Raw genomic sequence first — 19,352 nt, forward strand, 5'->3', positions numbered from 1 at the left:
GGAAGTGCGGTCTCGCCGCCCTGCCGATTGGCCAACGAGAGGCGCGCTCTGATGACGCACTGCCGGTGCTGCCGCCATCTCTCCTCGCGGCCGGCGCGGCGTGCCGCGTGTGCTCCGAGCCCGCCGCCGCTTCCCGGGCCTCTCCCGCTTCCCGGGTCTCCGCCGCTTCCCGGGCCTCTCCCGCTGAGCTCCGGCCTGCCCCGGCCCGGCCCGGCCCCGCGTCATGGCCGCGTACAAGCCAGTGGTGGTCCAGGCGTGCCCCAAGCTCGGGGAGAAGATCACACAGGACACGCTGTACTGGCGGGGATACAAGGTAGGAGGAAGCCCAGCAGTCGCAGTTACTGGCCCAGAATGTCTTCTTTTACTATTTTGGTGCAATGATTTTTTTTTTTTTAAACACGTATAAGTTAGTTTTTAAGTTCAGAGCACGTAATTAAAAGGGTAAGTTGTATTGAGTGAATTGGAAAAAAATTAAAAGAATAGGAGTGGTCTGTCAGAAGTGAAACTCATTATCATTGCACCGCAAAAACGATTTGATTCTTATGGAGTTTTAAATTCTTTGTAGGAAAAATAGCTTTTATTTTGCTGTTTTCATACTTGATTGTGTCCTTATGTGTATTTAACGATCTTTATCACAACTGTTTTAGACACCTGTTCAGATAAAGGAATTCGGTGCAGTAAATAAAATTGACTTCTCCCCAGTCCCACCGTATAACTACGCTGTCACAGCATCCTCGAGGGTAAGTGGCCTTTCGGAGGCTTTTATGCTGTTGTTCTTCAGCTGGCATGACACCAGGAGATGTAATTCCCTCTTGTTCTGGCAGATCCACATCTACGGCCGCTACTCGCAGGAGCCCATCAAGACGTTCTCTCGCTTCCGTGACGCGGCGTACTGTGCCACCTACCGGGACGACGGGCGCCTGCTGGCCGCCGGCAGCGAGGGCGGCAGCATCTCCCTTTTCGACGTCAGCGGCAAAGCCCCGCTCAGGCAGTTCGAGGGTCATACCAAGTAAGGCAGGGCTGTTTTGTTTTGTTTGCATCCTAAAGCAACCGGGGGGTTTCTTAAAGATCGCCGTGTTCCACCCCTCCCGCCGCACGGCAGGAACGCCTGCTGCTATAGCGGCCAGGCTGCTCAGAGCCCCACCCAGCCTAGCCTTGAACGCTGCCAGGGAAGGGGCATTCCCATCTTCTCTGGGCAACCCGCTCAGGTGCCTCAGCAATATTCAGTATTTACATTAAATTATAGTAGTATGTCTGCTTCACATGTTGCTGAAAACCTGAGTAGAACTGATTTATGTCGCTTTTGACTGTCTCGTGGAGATCTTACTGAAAAGTAGATTTATGTTAACTTTAAAATGGGAGTGAGATTTTAAAAAAATCTAAATATGAATCAAGTATGTAGAAGAGTAAATACATTTTCACATAGGTGTCTCTTAATATGTTGTGTAGGTACTCTCTTGCGGGTACATTGCATTGATAAGCACATCTTATTTGATGCTGGTAGGAAAAGAGTTCTAAAATAAACAAAACCAATGAAGAAATACACCAGTAAAAGCAGGAATTCCTTAAAAAGCTTCAAAAACAAAACCAAAGAAGTGCATAATGGTAGCATGGGGTGAGGAAGAAATTAGGAGTTCTGATGTATCAGTGAGGAGGAGACAGTGGTAGTGCCTCAACAGACTTCTGTGCTATGAAAAATCGATTTGTGGTTTATCTATGTAGAACAAGAAGAATCCCCCTTTCAGTAGGAAGTACCCAGACTGACCTTCAGAGTGTTTCTGTTTGAGGTCTCTTTGCAAATTGGGTGTTCCAGTGGCTAGGTTGACTTCATACCTGTGCACACCTGCATTTGCACAGAGTACACCTGTGTGTGTTCTGCCAAGACCCGTTGGGATATTACAGTCATAACAAAGACACAAAGACTTCAGTAGTGGTTTTAAAAGGCAAGAAGATTGTTCAAAGCAGCCATACTTGAAATTTGCTGTTATAAAGTGAGGCTTTGCAAGTTCTAATATTAAACACTGCACTTCTAGGTTGGAGTACTTTAATAAACTCTTCATGCATACTAACTCTTCTTGAAACATGAATATATTTTAACTTCGGGTGTTGTGGACTTTGTTTTCTAGACCAGTTCATCTAGTGGGATTCCTGTCTGATAAATACCGAATATTTTCTGGTGGTGATGATTATTCATCAAAATTGTGGGATATTCCAAGTGCCACAGAAATCATCTCTTACAGTGAGCATACTGACTACGTGAGATGTGGCTGTGCAAGTAAAGTGAATGCAGATGTCTTCATAACAGGTTTGGTTTTGTTTTTTTATTTATACTTCTTTTAGATTGAGTTGAAGAAAAATGCTGAAAGTTTTTGATACAGTAGGGTCATGCTTATTGCATTTTAGTCGTGAAGGATCAGTCTGCCTGTGCAATACCTACTTTATTGTTTCCTTTTTTTGATTGCTTTTTAAGCTTGACACTGATGTTCTAGGGGAAACTGCAGGAACTGAATTTTAACATCTTCATAGTTTAGTCTATTAGGGTTAATAGAACTTGTGAAAGAAAATACTGTGAATGTATCCTTAGTCAGGGAGTGACTGAAATGTTGTACCAAGTTTCTGGAGCAGGACTCTAGTCTGTACAGCTCATAACTGGCACACTCAAAAATGTGAAGTCATGTGGAGTTTCTTGGAACCAGCTGCTTTTGTTTTTCCAAACAATTGCTTTGTATTAGTCTGTGGAAAACTGTGAAAAAAACCTAGTATTCCTTTTTTCATGAGGCACAAGAAGGTTTCATCAGGTTGCTTGATATTTATTATTATAAATACACTTCGTTCATGGAAGTGAAATTAAATGAAAACAAATTAATTTTACAGACTGACAGGTAGCTAGGGCTAGAATTAGAAAATTTGTTTCCCCAAGGCTGTAAACTAACCAAGGTAAGTCACAAGGTGTTTTTACATGTATGATTGAAGACTGTTGCTATTAGCCAGGAACTCCTTTAGATGATAGTACACAGTTGTTTTAGTTCTTGAACTAGTTGAAATTATGAAACTGATTTATGCTGATGTTTGCAGGTTCCTATGATCACACTGTGAAACTGTTTGATGCACGAACAAAGAGTAGTGTCATGACGATAGAGCACGGCCATCCTGTGGAGAGCGTGCTTCTCTTTCCATCTGGTGGACTTCTGGTATCTGCAGGTGATTCTATGAATTAGAATTTATAGAATTAAATAAAATATATTTTCTGTGGTCCTCATTTGAGGAATACTTCAGCTTTTTGCGTGCTGTTTTAGTTTGATAATGAAGTGGTAAGTGATGTAATAATTTGATTTCTCAAATATCTTATGTCAGAATCTGCGTTTAGGTGCCGGGTGCAAGTAAGGATCTTTCCTTTTTGTCTTTGGTTTAATATTCTTGTTTCCACTACCCCCCTGCCCCCAATATAATTTGTAATAACAAAATGCAGACTAATTGGCCCACTTCTAAAGTGAAGGAATTAACATACTTAGCTTTTGAAAGGATAGGACTGTCTTTCTCATCATGTTGACAAGCTTTTTTAGTCTCTTGTTGCTATTCCATCAGAGGTACCATAACCCTATAGTTTAAAGATTTTTTTTTTTTGGTAATGAGTATGATTGGAGAATGGTTGAATCATTTAGGTCCATTCAGAATGGCCTAAAAAAAGAGCAGGCTTGTGCCAGAAGATAGAATGGAAGAGGATGGTGAGTAGGTACAGAAAACTGTTAGGAGGTAAAGGTACTTGCGAAGGAAATATTGCATCACTCTGTGAAAACTTCTTCAGAGAAGCATAAATATGTACATGTGTATGTTTTGTGTGCTTCCTCTTCACAGGAGGTCGATATGTCAAAGTTTGGGATGTACTAAAAGGTGGACAGTTACTAGTTTCACTTAAAAATCACCATAAAACTGTGACTTGTTTGTGCCTGAACAGCTCTGGACAAAGGTTATTGTCAGGATCTCTCGACAGGTTGGTATATTTTGTGGCTTCCTTATGGTTCCATTCTTTAGGACCTTTTTTCTTTGAAAGGTATTATTTCACATCACTGTTAACCTGTTTGCGGAAAAGTGTACTATGATTCTGTGATTCAAACTGTACTATGATTCTATGATACAATTTAACCTTTTCCTCTTACTAATCTGAATATCAATAAGGATTGTGTGTGCCTGGAGAACTTCTGAATAAGGGTTCAGTTTTTTAAATAAACTGATCTTTCCAGTCTTTGGAATTGTCCAGGTTTAGAACAAATTTGGGGAAGAATCCCCCAAAGGAGCTCCGGTGGGAAAAGCAGATCCAATCGGCCCCTCCCCCCAACTGGTCCGGGAGGAAAAAATACCTCCTTGGAGAAAGGTGGAAAAAACCTGTTTATTAAACAATAAGACCAAAACAATATCAAAGCAATGAGACCCCTTGCCACTCTAAAAGAGATGACAAACTGAGAAAACCCCGGGTTGAAGCTCAGCTCACTCAGTCTCTGATCAGTCCGTCCGGTGCTGGAATTGTTGCAGGCCAGGCCCGGCCCGGTGGGCCTCAGGTGCAGCTGCCGGTGCTCTCCTGGGTGTTCAGTCCAGAGCAGTTTCAAGAGGTCCAAAGAAAAAGGAAAAAAAACGGTCCAGGGAATTTCTCTGCCTCAGCTGGCTAGAACTAACTAAAAAGCAAAAGAAGAGCTCTCTGCCCCGCTGTCTGTCCACAGACAACACAGTCCAGGAGCAGGAATGAGTGCAGTGTCTGAAAACAAACTGTGCGCTTCTTCTCTCCCCCCCTTCACTCTCTGGAACACTCTTAAAGGTACTAAACTTATTAATATTTAACATAAACAGAATGAGATGATTGGGGATAAAAGCATCATATAGTCAACCCAGGACATTCCACCCCTTATCCCCATATCGTCTGCTTACTACTAACACTAATATAAATTCTAACTCTACAAGTACATACATGATACATCCGTTATACAACTATACACAGACAATGGTAATAATGTTCAGGAAACAGTGATATTTATACAGGTTTTATCCAACAATCAGATCTCCCTAAGGTACACATCATGTTCTTCCATCTTTTTGCATTATCCACCATGTGCAACCTGGTCCCTGAGCAAAAACAACCCCACGAATGGGTTTGTCTGTATTCGAGGCAGGATTAATCCAAACTGTCTTCCCTAATAAACCTCTGACATGTACCACTGGGACTTGTCTCCATCTACTCTCTGCAAAGGCTCAGATTGGGCAGGGCCCACTTGCTAAGTAGAGCCTCGGGTGTTAACTAACCAGGTGGCTTTTGCCAGATGCTGCTCCCAGTTCTTGAAAGATCCCCCCACCTAATGCTTTCAATGTGCTTTTTAACAGTCTGTTGTATGTCTCCACTTTTCCTGCAGCTGGTGCATGGTAGGGGGTATGGTACACCCACTCAATGCCATGTTCCCTAGCCCAGGTGTTGATAAGGTGGTTCTTGAAATGAGTCCCATTGTCTGACTCAATCCTCTCAGGGATGCCATGTCTCCACAGAACTTGCTTTTCAAGGCCCAGGATGGTGTTCCAGGCTGTAGCATGAGACACAGGGTAGGTTTCCAGCCATCCAGTGGTGGCTTCCACCATGGTCAGCACGTAGCACTTGCCCTGGCGTGTCTGGGGCAGTGTGATGTAGTCAATCTGCCAGGCCTCCCCATACTTGTACTTGGACCACCGCCCACCATACCAGAGGGGCTTCACTCGCTTGGCCTGCTTGATGGCAGCGCACGTCTCACAGTCATGGATAACCTGAGAGATACTGTCCATGGTTAGATCCACCCCTTGGTCTCATGCTCACTTATAGGTGGTATCCCTGCCCTGATGGCCTGAGGCATCATGGGCCCATCGTGCTAAGAATAACTCTCCCTTATGTTCCCAATCTAGGTCTATTTTGGACACCCCTATCTTTGCAGCCTGATCTACTTGCTCACTGTTTTGGTGCTTCTCATTAGCTCTACTCTTGGGTACATGGGCATCTACATGGCGGACCTTCACAGGCAGTTTCCCTACCCTGGTAGCAATGTCTTTCCACTCTTCAGCAGCCCAAATTGGTTTTCCTCTATGCTGCCAGTTAGCCTCTTTCCACCTTTCCAGCCATCCCCACAGAGCATTGGCTACCATCCATGAATCAGTATTAAGGTAGAGCTTTGGCTACTTCTCTCTCTCAGCAATGGCCAGGGCCAGTTGAACAGCTTTGAGTTCAGCAAGTTGGCTTGATCCACCTTCTCCTTCAGTGGCCTCTGCCACCTGTCGTGTGGGGCTCCGTACGGCTGCTTTCCACTTCTGGTGCATTCCCACAATGCGGCATGAACCATCAGTAAAGAGAGCGTATTGTGTATCTTCTGCTGGCAGTTGGTTGTATAGTGGAGCTTCTTCAGCCCGTGTCACTTCTTGTTCCCCTTCATCAGAGAGACCAAAGTTTTCACCTTCCGGCCAGTTTGTAATTATTTCCAGAATCCCAGGGCGATTCAGTTTTCCAATACGGGCGCACTGAGTGATGAGAGCAATCCACTTGCTCCATGTAGCACTGGTGGCATGGTGAGTGGAAGGAACCTTTGCTTTGAACATCCACCCCAGCACTGGTAGTCGGGGTGCCAGGAGGAGTTGTGCTTCAGTGCCTGTTACCTCTGAGGCTGCCTGGACTCCTTCATTGGCAGCCAGGATTTCTTTCTCTGTTGGAGTATAGTTGGCTTCAGACCCTCTGTAGCTACGACTCCAAAATCCTAGTGGTCGGCCTCGAGTCTCCCCAGGCACCTTCTGCCAAAGGCTCCAGGACAAGCCATGGTTCCCGGCTGCAGAGTAGAGCACATTCTTCACCTCTGGTCCTGTCCTGACTGGGCCAAGGGCTACTGCATGAGCAATCTCCTGCTTGGTCTGTGCAAAGGTTTGTTGCTGCTCTGGGCCCCAGTGGAAAGTGTTCTTCTTACGGGTGACCAGGTAGAGAGGGCTCATGATCTGACTGTATTTGGGAATATGCATCCTCCAAAAACCTATGGCGCCTAGGAAAGCTTGTGTCTCCTTCTTATTGGTGGGTGGAGACATTGCAATGATCTTGTTGATGACATTGGTGGGAATCTGATGCCGTCCGTCTTGCCACTTCACTCCTAGAAACTGGATCTCTTGAGCAGGTCCCTTGACTTCATTCTTCTTGATGGTGAAGCCAGCTTTTAGGAGAATCTGGATAATTTTCTCCCCTTTCTCGAACACCTCTGCTGCTGTCTTCCCCCACACAATGATGTCATCAATATATTGCAGGTGTTCTGGAGCCTCACCCTTTTCCAGTGCAGCCTGGATCAGTCCATGGCGGATGGTGGGGTTGTGCTTCCACCCCTGGGGCAGTCGCTTCCAGGTGTACTGCACGCCTCTCCAGGTGAAAGCAAACTGAGGCCTGCATTCTGCTGCCAGAGGAATGAAGAAAAATGCATTGGCAATGTCTATAGTGGCATACCACTTTGCTGCCTTGGACTCCAGATCGTACTGGAGTTCCAGCATGTCCGGCACAGCAGCGCTCAGGGGTGGGGTCACTTCATTCAAGGCACGATAGTCCACTGTCAATCTCCATTCTCCTTCAGATTTTCCCACAGGCCAAATAGGACTGTTGAAGGGTGAGTGGGTCTTGCTGACCATCCCCTGGCTCTCCAGCTCACAGATCATTTTGTGGATGGGGATCACAGCATCTCGATTAGTTCGGTACTGTCGGCGGTGCACTGTTGAGGTGGCAATTGGCACTCATTGCTCTTCCACCTTCAGGAGACCTACTGCAGATGGGCTTTCTGACACTCCAGGCAAGCTGTTAAACTGCTTGACTCTGTCTCTACAGCAGCTATTCCAAATGCCCATCTGAGTCCCTTTGGGTCTTTGAAATACCCACTTCGAAGGTAGCCTATGCCCAAAATACATGGGGCCTCTGGGCCAGTCACAATAGAGTGTTTCTTCCACTCATTTCCAGTCAGACTCACTTCAGTTTCCACCAAAGTAAAATCCTGTGATGGCCCTGTCACACCAGCAATAGAAACAGACTCTGTCCCCACATGTCTCGATGGGATTAATGTGTGTTGTGCACCAGTGTCAACCAAAGCTTTGTATTCTTGTGGTTCAGATGTGCCAGGCCAACGAATCCACACAGTCCAAAAAACACGGTTTTCCCCAGCCTCTACCTGGCTAGAGGCAGGGCCCCTCTAAGCCTGTTTATCCTTCTTTCCCTGGGCATATGTCTTGGAGGTTCCTTCAAGGGGATCAAAAATATTGTCATTATCATCATATGTGACAGTTCGGTTACTGGCCACTGGAGCTGCTTCCCTTTTGGAGCTTCCTCTCTGAATCTTCAGTTGTCTCACACGCTGTGCCAGAGCAGCGGTAGGTTTTCTATGCCATCTCCCCATGTCTTCTCCACAATCACGCAGGTAGAACCACAGCTCAGCTCATGGGATGTACCTTCTCTCGCTATCTGGGGAACGTCTGCGGTGGGTACCAGAACCTCTGATCTGTACTGCCGAGATTTGGAGAAAGCCCTCTTTAATCTCCTCCCTCAGTTTCTTGTGACCCTCCTCTATCTTGTCCTCTAATTTTTGAAGATGTGTTTCCACCGCTGCAATTCTGGCATGTGTTGGGCCATTCACAGTGTCTGCATATGCTCGGAGCTTCTTTGCCATATCCAGCACAGTCTCCTCACCATCATCCTGCTTCATCATTGCTAAAGCAGAAGCGTATTCTTGTGGCCCAAGTCGTACAAGTTTTCTCCACATCACAGATGTGCATGGTACCAAGTCTGGATTTACAGTGTTTCCATCATCTGAGAAGACAATCTCAGCTATTGCCATTTCCCTCAAGCGTTGAATCCCTTGTTCTATGGTTTTCCACTGAGTTTGCTGCATATAGAGATTGTCTGCACACAGGTATCTTTCTGCTACACTTCTTAGGACCCGTTCCCAGAGGCTGTGAGAGTTAGCCCCCCTCATCATTCCTTGGTCTGTGACAGGATCCTGTAACAGAGATCCCAAATGCCTGGCTTCAGTGCCATCCAGAATTGTAGCCTCGGCTGCAGCATCCCAGAGACGGACCAGCCAACTAATGATGGATTTATCAGGTTGTCGGGTGTAATCCTTCCTTAGGCCACGAAGGTCCTTCAGAGAATAAGACTCAATATTTGCGTCTGGTCTTGCACCTGCTGCTTTGACTCCTGATTTTATGTCAGGAGGCACTGAGGTTCCTTCTCCTGTATCACCATCATCATCATCATCCACTGGTCGATCAGTTTTTTCCGTGCGTTTCCCACTTCTAGTACTGGTAGCAACAGCCATGGGTTTAGATGCTGGCTTAGGCTCACTATCTGGTCTGGCTGCTGGCTTCAAGCCTGGGCTGTTGGCTACAGCTTGAGTGACTGGGATAGCTGATTTATCTCCCTGCCCCCCTGCCTCTGTCTGCTGCCCTACACTATCTAACACAGTGCGATAAGCATAGGCCAGGGCCCAGCTTATTGCAATTAGCCTTTTCTCCTTAGAATCGTCATGGCACTTCTCTTTTAGGTATTTCCACACCTCTGCTGCGTTCTGAATTTGTTCCATGGAAAATCCCAGTCTACAGGATCAGAAAATTCCTTCAGGGTTTGGCCTATATTTTCCCATTCTCCACCCCACTCAGGATTTTTCACGCCTGCATCTGCTTCTGGGTCAGGGGTCTCACCAGCTCCTCTGGATATCTCAGCTCTCATTCTAGAGAAGCTGCAGACCATATAGAGGAAGCTTACCAGATGAAATACCAGAAAGATGGTCTCTTTAACATTCAGGGGAAACTGAACATTCTCAAAAAGTGACATAACCGATCCAAAGGAGAAGAGGGAAAGGGAAGCCTGGAAAGTCTCATTCTTGGCTCCTCTTCTAACAGACTGAGTGTAGTTACTAATAAATTCCCAAAACGTACTACTGGAATTGGGATGCAGGGTAGGATGAAGAAACCATAAACCGTACATGTCGTAAACAGAGGCCAGTATCTTTGTGAACGCTTTATAAATCATTATCACCAAGGCCAGCACAACAGCTATTCCAATCCGTACCCCTCTACTGTAAAAATTACTTGTTAAGGACAATAATCCTAATGACCAGAAAGGTATTGAAACCTCAAAAAGGTCTAGAGCCCAGAGCCACACGGAGGCTTTCACAACCAGAGACATCAGGGGTCCAAGCAGCATGGCTACTAACTGCTTTAACAACAACAAACACACAATTAATAGGGCTTTTTTCCACCTTTTCCAGCAGCGCGTTGGGCGCCAATTCATGTATTTGTCCAGGTTTAGAGCAAATTTGAGGAAGAATCCCCCAAAGGAGCTCCGGTGGGAAAAGCAGATCCAATCGGCCCCTCCCCCCAACTGGTCCGGGAGGAAAAAATACCTCCTTGGAGAAAGGTGGAAAAAACCTGTTTATTAAACAATAAGACCAAAACAATATCAAAGCAATGAGACCCCTTGCCACTCTAAAAGAGATGACAAACTGAGAAAACCCCGGGTTGAAGCTCAGCTCACTCAGTCTCTGATCAGTCCGTCCGGTGCTGGAATTGTTGCAGGCCAGGCCCGGCCCGGTGGGCCTCAGGTGCAGCTGCCGGTGCTCTCCTGGGTGTTCAGTCCAGAGCAGTTTCAAGAGGTCCAAAGAAAAAGGAAAAAAAACGGTCCAGGGAATTTCTCTGCCTCAGCTGGCTAGAACTAACTAAAAAGCAAAAGAAGAGCTCTCTGCCCCGCTGTCTGTCCACAGACAACACAGTCCAGGAGCAGGAATGTGGAGGAGTGAGTGCAGTGTCTGAAAACAAACTGTGCGCTTCTTCTCTCCCCCCCTTCACTCTCTGGAACACTCTTAAAGGTACAAAACTTATTAATATTTAACATAATCAGAATGAGACAATTGGGGATAAAAGCATCATATAGTCAACCCAGGACAGGAATTTAACTGTTTTTAACTTTAATACAGTTTAAATATCTAAAAATGTGCCAGTATTCGCCTTTTAAAAGCCTGGGTTTTGTGTCTTGCTGCTTTTGCTTCTTGTACCCAAGAGTGCTTGTGAACGTGACCTCTTTGCTTTTTTCATTCGGTTTCAGTTGATGAGTACTGATAGTTGGTGTCTTGTGTCTGAGACATTAGACATTAGAAATACAAAGTGATGTGAAATGACACTGGATCTGTTTTCCTCCTTCCTCCTGTATTGCCTAGGCTACCTCAGGCTTTACAATTACATAACACTAGCTTTTGTCCTTGGAAGATAATACTTTGTTTTCAAGTTTGTTAAATATTTCGTGCTTCCAACCAAATCCTTAATGGGCAGCTGGATGCAAGAGTATCTACAGATTTACTCTCAGATATTGCTAGTAGATCTTGTATTTAAAATTTAAGAACAAATTTGAAGAGATGCTGTCTCAGTGTTTTCCTAATACACATTTCTGAATTCAAATAATCACTATGCCTGCCTTCAATTTCTTCTTCTATTCTTGCCCCATTTTCACCTTTTGTGAGGTAAGTGCACTCCTGACTTGACTTGTGGATACCTTTTAACAGAACATTACTGTGGCAGGAGTAATACCTAAGAAGCTCAGTGGTAGTCTGAGGAAAGCATTGTATTAACTCTCAGTTTCCTTGAATGACCTGTAGAAGATGAGAGTGATGAAGTTCCTGTAAAGTGACAACAGTAAATCTCTACTAACAGCTTTTTTATCTTTGCTCTTGTGTGTAGGCATGTGAAGATTTACAGTACTACATCCTACAAAGTGGTCCACAGCTTCAACTATGCAACATCCATCCTCAGTCTTGCGTTGTCGGTAAGCGCATTAGAAGACTTCCTAGACTAGAAGTGAATTCCTGATACCTTTTAAGTCACTAAAATAAATAATTGTTGCTTTCCTGGCTGTTGGGTGTTTCAGAAGAATGGTGTACGTGCAAACTAGGGTTGAATATGTTTCTCCTGAGTAACAAACTAACAGTTTTTAAGCATAATAGATTCAGATACCATGTTACCTGACTAGATCAGTGCAATGTCTTGTGTTTATGAATGACAATGTACATCATAGGGAAAGCATTCACTTTAGAAAGGTGGTCCTTCAACTTCAAGATGATTATACTTACCTTTTGCCTTTCAGGAATGCTGTGAGTCCTTTCGCATGGCAGCAATAAAAAAAAAGTAGTTAATTTGTTGAGAAATTCAGAATAGGATGTAAACTTGCTTTAAAAGTTGGTGTCAGGTTGGTCTGAGGAAGAAAGAAAATGGTTGTGAGCATAAAAAAATTTGTTTGTCAAGGTGTCTCTTGGAAGCAGACAGCAGAGACTCTTACTTCTCAGAAGCTCTTGATTTCCAGGGGATAAGTTATCTGCTGGCCTGAAATTTGGAGGCTGGCACCAGTTTTTAAGCAATACTGTTGTCATGTCGTACCCCCTTATGTAGCCTTTGAAGGACATGTGAATGGGCCTGTGAGGGATCTTTACTACCTTTGCTAATTGTCCTTCTCTGCTGGAATGTGGAAGGTATGTGTGGGTAGTGTCTTCATTTCCTACTGTATTACCAAGGGAGCTGAGGTATAATAAATTTGGATTTTTTTTTCTTTTGAAGTGAAGAATCCATAGCCTTTTAAGACCCTATGGCAACTGGAAAATATGCAATACCTGTAGTTTAACATCTCTAGAGTGTGTATAATACATCTTTTGAAGTATGATCTTGTTTTCTGTTGACTAAACTGGAATTTTTCTGTTGACTAAATTTGAATTTTAAATGGTCATACAAGAACATTATAATGCCTTTACTGAGTCAAATCAAAGGTGGGTCTGAATCCACATGCTGCATAAGGAAATGCATATAGAAAACTAAACGCAGAGCAAGTGTGTTGATATTCTCTCAAATTCCATTTTCAGATGAGAAATTAACTCATCAAAGTGTAGTTTCGTTGTAATTCAGTTAATTACTATTGCATAAGCCTGTTCAGTCTCTCCTTGAGCTTGATTAAACTTGAAACCTTGCCTGGATTCCTTGATAAGGAGTTCCACATTTCTGATACTTGTGTGAAGAATTGCTCCCTATTGTTCCACTTGAATCTTCATAACCTTCAGTTGATGCCCTTAAATGAGCCATTCATCAGCTGATCTCCATCTGTTCCTGTCATAATTCTGTAGGCTTTTATTATATCATCTAATAATTGTAGAATGGCTTGGGTTGGAGGGGATATTAAAGGTCATGTAATTTCAGCCCCCTGCCCTGACACTGCTAGACCAGGTTGCACAAAGCGCCATCCTGTCTGGCCTTGAACACTTCAAGGGATGGGGCATCCACAATTTTTCTGGGTGAAATTTACACCTGCTTCATTATATAAGTGAAATTATGTAAACCAGTGACTGGTGTTTTGAACAACTTTCAGTTATTTCTCAAAATCCTACTGTTCCGTGGTAGCTTTGCTTTCTCATAGGTTCTGTTCATGCCTGCTGTATGGTACCTAATAGCCAAAGGTAGTTGTATGCTGTTGGAAAAAACAAAACCTTATAGTTACAGAAGGGCATTAATGCATAATTGAGATTGATTCACTAGTCAGTCTGTAATGTTGCTTATGAGCATTGCCTGGAAGCTGTCCCTGCCTTGAACAAAGTATTCAATCATGGAACCTCAAAAAGGTGCATTCCACATTAAGTCATCTATGATACTGTGATTTGAACCTTGTAATGAAACATAAAACTATAAAACTGTGTAGCTAGAGCACGTACATGCATGGTAGAGCACAGATAAGCACTGGGTCCTAACTCTGTGAATTTCTTTGTGCTAGCCTGAAGATGAAACCATAGTTGTAGGCATGACCAATGGGGTGCTAAATGTTAAACACAGAAAACCAGAAGAAAAGAATGAAAACTCTCAAAAGAAGAGACAGCCAGCATATAGAACCTATGTGAAAGGAAGAAGTTACATGCCAAAACAGGTATGTGGTAAGAAAATGTGTGCTGAAACATTTCTGAAAAATTGGTTTATTTGAATGTGCTAAATTGGAGAAGGGGAAGGGTATAATATATAAATATTATATAAAATAATATATAAATATAACATATAAATTTATTTATATTAAATTTATATATTATATAATTTTATATGATATATAAAATTATTCGTGATAAATGTGTCTAATCCATTATGTGAGTGTGTGTGTATTTGTCTTACTGTGAGCTATTTTTTTGAATTCTAGGAAGATTTCTGTGTCAGTAAACCTGTAAAACGTGTTTTGAGAAAATATGATAAGCTGCTGAGGAGCTTTCAGTCTTCCAAGGCTCTTGATGCAGTACTCGAGGTGAGGCATTGGTTTTTCTTCTTTGTCGGAGTTTATGCGTCACCTGATGTTAATTTTCCCTGTATGTCACACTAATTTTGTTTTTGTGTATAACTAGAAAGCAGTCTTAAGCTGGGTTCTGTTTTGGTTTTGCTGACACCAGTGTTGTGTGTAAAGATGTTGCTTTGCTACTAAACTCTCTCTTCTTTTATGTGTCCAGCCACCCATCATGCTTCATACCCCTGAAGTCACGGTTGCAGTCATGCAGGAGCTGCATCGCAGAGGAACACTGAGAAGTGCACTTGCAGGCCGAGATGAGAAGCAAGTTAATCTCCTGCTTACCTTTGTGGCAAGGTATTATTTTAACATGAACTCTCTCTGAATATTTTGACGCTTCTGTTCCCTAATTACTCACCACAGTTTCGGCAGATCACTGGTAGAACACTGGTACTCCTGAAATCTCATATGCCTTTTCTATTCTGATACCAAGGCTTTGGGATAGGTTTGAAACAGTTCACCTGTTAGCACAGAATGGTTTTGCTGATGAGCTATTCTACTTCCTTGCTAAACACTCTACCCTTAGTCTGTTATTTTCTGTCTCCTTGATGAAATTTGTGTTTTTATGTACTCAAGGCTTTTTGACACTCTTCCTGCCGTCTGTCTTCCTGAAAGGAAGAGGGTAAATACCACATAGGTGGGGTTTTTTGACTTGCATCTCTCTCTGACTGCTGTTCTGTGATGTCTCTTCATCAAGAAAAATTGGTCTGTATGCCTGTGTGAGAAAGCTGCTTGTTGGTGGTGGAGTACAGTTGACAAAACCAGTAAAATAGGAATGTCTTCTAATTTTGCAGGCGTGTGATTGAGCCGAGATTTACTCCTGTGCTGGTTATTGTTGCCGATATGATCACTGGTAAGACAATACAAAAAAGATTCTCAAAGCCATATAGCTAGCTTGCAAATAAGATTGAAAGTGCTACATTTTTAAGAAACCAAACCTTAATGATTCTGTTTATATCTGTGGGCTTAGTGTCAAGAGAATGATCCAAAAAAGAGATATTTCCAGATAACTTTGACCATAGTCAGGATTTGATTTGCACAGGCTGCAGGAAGCTCCTTGTGGTCTCTAAGTACCTTTGATACTTCATGTTTCTGTGTTTACATAGTACAAATAGCTTCCTCTTATTTAGTGATGTTAAAAATAGTATTTGAGGTTATAAAAACTTCTGTTTCTGTGAGTTTGGCATACTGCTGCTGTAAGTACATAAAGCTTATGCTTTCAGAGCAGACAACATTAAAGTTGTCTTATTTTTTCCGAATGTTGGACTTCTGCTAGAGTCCTTAAATGTATCTCTAACTAGCTAATATAATTTTTACCTTTTTATACAACTATAGATTCTTAACTGATATTTTTCTTTATAGACATTTATCAACCTGTGGTTGGGCAGTCAGCAATAGTTGATAAACAGTTCTTGAAACTGCAGCAAGCTATTGGAAAAGAAATTGACTATCAAGAAGAGCTACTAGAAGTTTTGGGAATGATGGATACACTATTTGCTACTTTTACTAAGAAAAGAGATACGTGTCTAGAAGAGAGCAAAAGTAATGGAGTCACGGAGATCATTGAAACAAATAGGAATTACTGACACCCATCTCAACAAATTGTCACAATTAACTTGAAAGACATGACTTGTTCTCCTGGTAATTTCTTATAATAGTGACTTTCAAAATAAGTTGAAGTTCTGTCTTTTAAACTGTGTTGCTGAGTAGGCTTGATTACTGAAGATGAGAAAGAGGACATTTTCAAGATTGTCCATGCAATATTTTTCAGACAATTTAGTTTTAAAGTTTTATTTCAGAGTTACATAACTCCCTGCATTTACATGGGGATTTACATGGCCTCATTTTTGGTAGCAGCAGGGCTGCATGGGTGGCTTCTGTGAGAAGCTGCCAGAAGCTTCCCTCATGTTTGGCAGAACCAAACCCTGGTTGCTCCAAAGATGGACATGCTGCTGGCCAAAGTTGGGCCCACTAGAAACGGGGATAACAAAGTTATTGTGCAGTTGTAACTGTGGCCAGAGAAGAGCAGAGTGAGAAGATGTGAGAAGAACAACCCTGTGGACACCGAGGTCAGTGAAGAAGGAGGGGCTGGAGATGTTCCCAATGCTGAGATTCCCCTGCAGCCCCTGGTGAGACAGCCCTGCCCCTGCAGCCCATGGAGATCCATGGGGAATGCAGAGATCCATCTGCAGCCCCTGGTGAGACAGCCCTGCCCCTGCAGCCCATGGAGATCCATGGGGAATGCAGAGATCCATCTGCAGCCCATGGAGGAGCCCGTGCTGGAGCAGGTGGATGCCTGGAGGAGGCTGTGACCCCGTGGGACACCCATGGAGAGAGGGGCCCTGCTCCCAGGCTGGAGCAGCCTGCCCTTGGAGGATGCACCCGTGGGAGAGCGACCACGCTGCAGCAGTTTGGGGAGGACTGTGGCCTGTGGGATGGGCTCACTCTGCAGAGGTTCATGGAGATCTGTCTGCATGGGAGGGGAGCCCACAGTGCAGCAGGGCAAGGACTCCTCTCCATGAGCAGTGGGAGAAGCCACGGGTCATGGACTGACCATAGCCCCATTCCCTGTCTCCCTGTGCCACTGCGGGAGAAGGCAGAGCTGGGAAGGAGGGAGGGCGTGAGGGGAAGGTGTTTTTAAGGGTTTATTTTACTTCTCATTGTCCTGCTCTAATTTTGTTCAGTAATAAATATAATTAATATGTCTTAGTTGAGTCTGTTTTGCCTGTCATGGTATTTGATGAGTGATCTCTCCCACTCCTTATCTCAACGCATGAATCGTTTGTTATATTTTCTCTGCCTGGTCCAGCTGCAGAGGATTGAGTGAGGGGCTTTGGTGGCTGCCTGGTGTGTGGCCAGCACCAGCCCACTACAGTTGTGTGTCCAGTACTGTCAGCAGTCAACAATTTTCAGTTTTTATTTACCAGAAAATAATTGTTTGTGTAATTTTAATGTGTCGCTCTCTTTATTTAAGGTTAATATCCGATCTCGCATCCTTGAAAATACAAAGAAAACAGCATATACATTTGATAACACTTGGCTACATTGTTTTTTCTCTCCCCGCTTCATCTCCATTTAAGATTTTGATGAATTCACAGCACTAGCAGAATGATTCAAGAAGTGCATGCTTTTTAGTTTACTTTTTTTAATGATGCATATGTATTTTTGAGTTACAATTTTTCTAGAAAATAGGTAATACTTCTAAAGGGGAATTAATTTGAATTAAATTAATATAATGAGTAAAGTACCAATGAGAAAATATCAAGCTCAATATCAAAACTCAATTTTGTGTAATTCTGCCACTTCCAATGTGCAGTAGATGGAATTTGAGTCTATTGTTTGAATGCTAGGGTAATGGTTTATTTTAACTTCAAGCAGGGCTGGATCAGTGTGAATACAATGGAAAGAGGTGTGCCAAAGGCTGTTGAGTACATGTAGTATGACATTAGGGTAGAACCTTGTTCTTAGCCTGTTCTATGGCTTGAATTCTCCTATAGGCCTGGAATTTGGTATGTAATAGGAATTTCTTGCAGAATTAATTTGCTCATGTAAGACATTGAAAGGCAGATACGAGTGGTAGAAATAGCTAGAAAAATTTTGCAAGTTCTACCTAAAATCTTAACAATTGTGACTGAAAAGCATGGAGTGCTGTTAGGTCCGCCCTTAAATTGGGATGTGAACAATGTATGTTCCTGACTACTACTGTTACTGGTTTTGAATAGTTAGAATGATAACAGGTAATAACAGGAACAAACTTCAAACTTTAGTTTGCTTACTTAAATATTTTTATTTTTTATTTTGTTTGTGTTAATAGACCTAGAACCTCTTCTGTCTTTTAGGAAATCAGTGTACTTTTAATTGTGTGGCTTAATCAGGCAATAGCACTTAGATTTCACACAGAATTAATTTTCGGAGTGGAGATGCAGGGGATGCTTATCTTGGAGCATCCTTATTCTGTGAACTAGTACTGCTTAGAGTTGAGGGAGCACATTTCTCTTTGCAGCATAATTTTTTTTCTATGGCTTGCAAACCACAAACGTTGACATAAAACATACTCTTAGTTCTTACTGACAGTATTCATGTCTATAGTATGTATCCATTTCAGTGCTCTAAAGTTTGATGTATGGCTAGCAGAAGCATAGGAAAATGTTAGATTAAAATAGTGATTAATTGGATCTAAAGTAGAGAGAGATGGATTTGATGGTTGGACTCTTAAGGGGATGAGAATTTGGTTGGTTGTTTGCATCCAGAGGGTAATGGTCAAGGGCTCAATGTCCAGTTGGAGATCAGAGATATGTCAGCAATGTCCCTTAGGAAGGAATTCATATTGGAACCAGTACCATTCAGTATCTTCATCAGTCACATGGACAGTGGGATCCTTAGCAGGTTTGCAGATGGCACCCAGTCAAGTGATGCAGCTGACACACATGAAAGGTGGGATGCCGTCTAGAGGGACCTGGACAGACTTGGAGAGGGGCCCATGTGAACCTTAAGAGGTTTAACAAGGCAATTGTGCAAGGTGCTGCCCGTGGGTCAGAGCAGCCCTGGTACCAGCACAGGCTGGGCATGAACAGATCCCAGCAGCCCTGCCCAGAAGGAATTGGGGGTGCTGGTGGCTGAGAGGCTGGACATGCCCCAGCCAAGGGCACTGCCAGCCCAGAGAGCCACACGTGTCCTGGGCTGCATCCAGAGCAGGGTGGGCAGCAGGGCAGGGAGGGGATTCTGCCCCTCTGCTCTGCTCTGCTGAGACCCCACCTGCAGGGCTGCATCAGCTCTGGGCTCCCAGCACAGCAAGGACAGGGAGATGTTGGAGTAGTCCACAGGGGGGCCATGAAGATGATCAGGAAACTGTAGCACCTCACCTGTGAGGACAGTCTGAGAGAACTGGGGTTACTCAGCCTAGGGAAGAGACAGCTCCAGGGGGACATTATCGTGGCTTTTTTTGGCACTTGCAGGAAGCTGATAAGAAAGATGGGGACAGACTTTTTAA

At 43.5% G+C, this 19,352-nt stretch overlaps 1 protein-coding gene across 2 annotated transcripts; it reads left to right on the forward strand.

Annotated features, from left to right (window-relative positions):
- Positions 1-86: 86 nt before the first annotated feature.
- On the forward strand, positions 87-17,042 carry UTP15 (UTP15 small subunit processome component). Of its 2 annotated transcripts, XM_059492099.1 has the most exons (12): positions 87-313; positions 648-740; positions 825-1,009; positions 2,127-2,305; positions 3,076-3,201; positions 3,856-3,991; positions 11,746-11,830; positions 13,814-13,963; positions 14,225-14,326; positions 14,526-14,659; positions 15,157-15,215; positions 15,725-17,042. In XM_059492099.1, exons 1-12 carry the CDS (start codon positions 224-226, stop codon positions 15,946-15,948), a joined length of 1,563 nt encoding a protein of 520 aa, XP_059348082.1. In that variant the 5' UTR covers positions 87-223; the 3' UTR covers positions 15,949-17,042. The 2 variants fall into 2 exon arrangements, with proteins under 2 accessions (XP_059348082.1, XP_059348080.1); XM_059492097.1 differs by having other exon boundaries at positions 648-1,009.
- Positions 17,043-19,352: the final 2,310 nt, after the last annotated feature.

The sequence above is a fragment of the Ammospiza nelsoni genome, chromosome Z (assembly GCF_027579445.1).
Source record: "Ammospiza nelsoni isolate bAmmNel1 chromosome Z, bAmmNel1.pri, whole genome shotgun sequence".
Taxonomy (NCBI): domain Eukaryota; kingdom Metazoa; phylum Chordata; class Aves; order Passeriformes; family Passerellidae; genus Ammospiza; species Ammospiza nelsoni.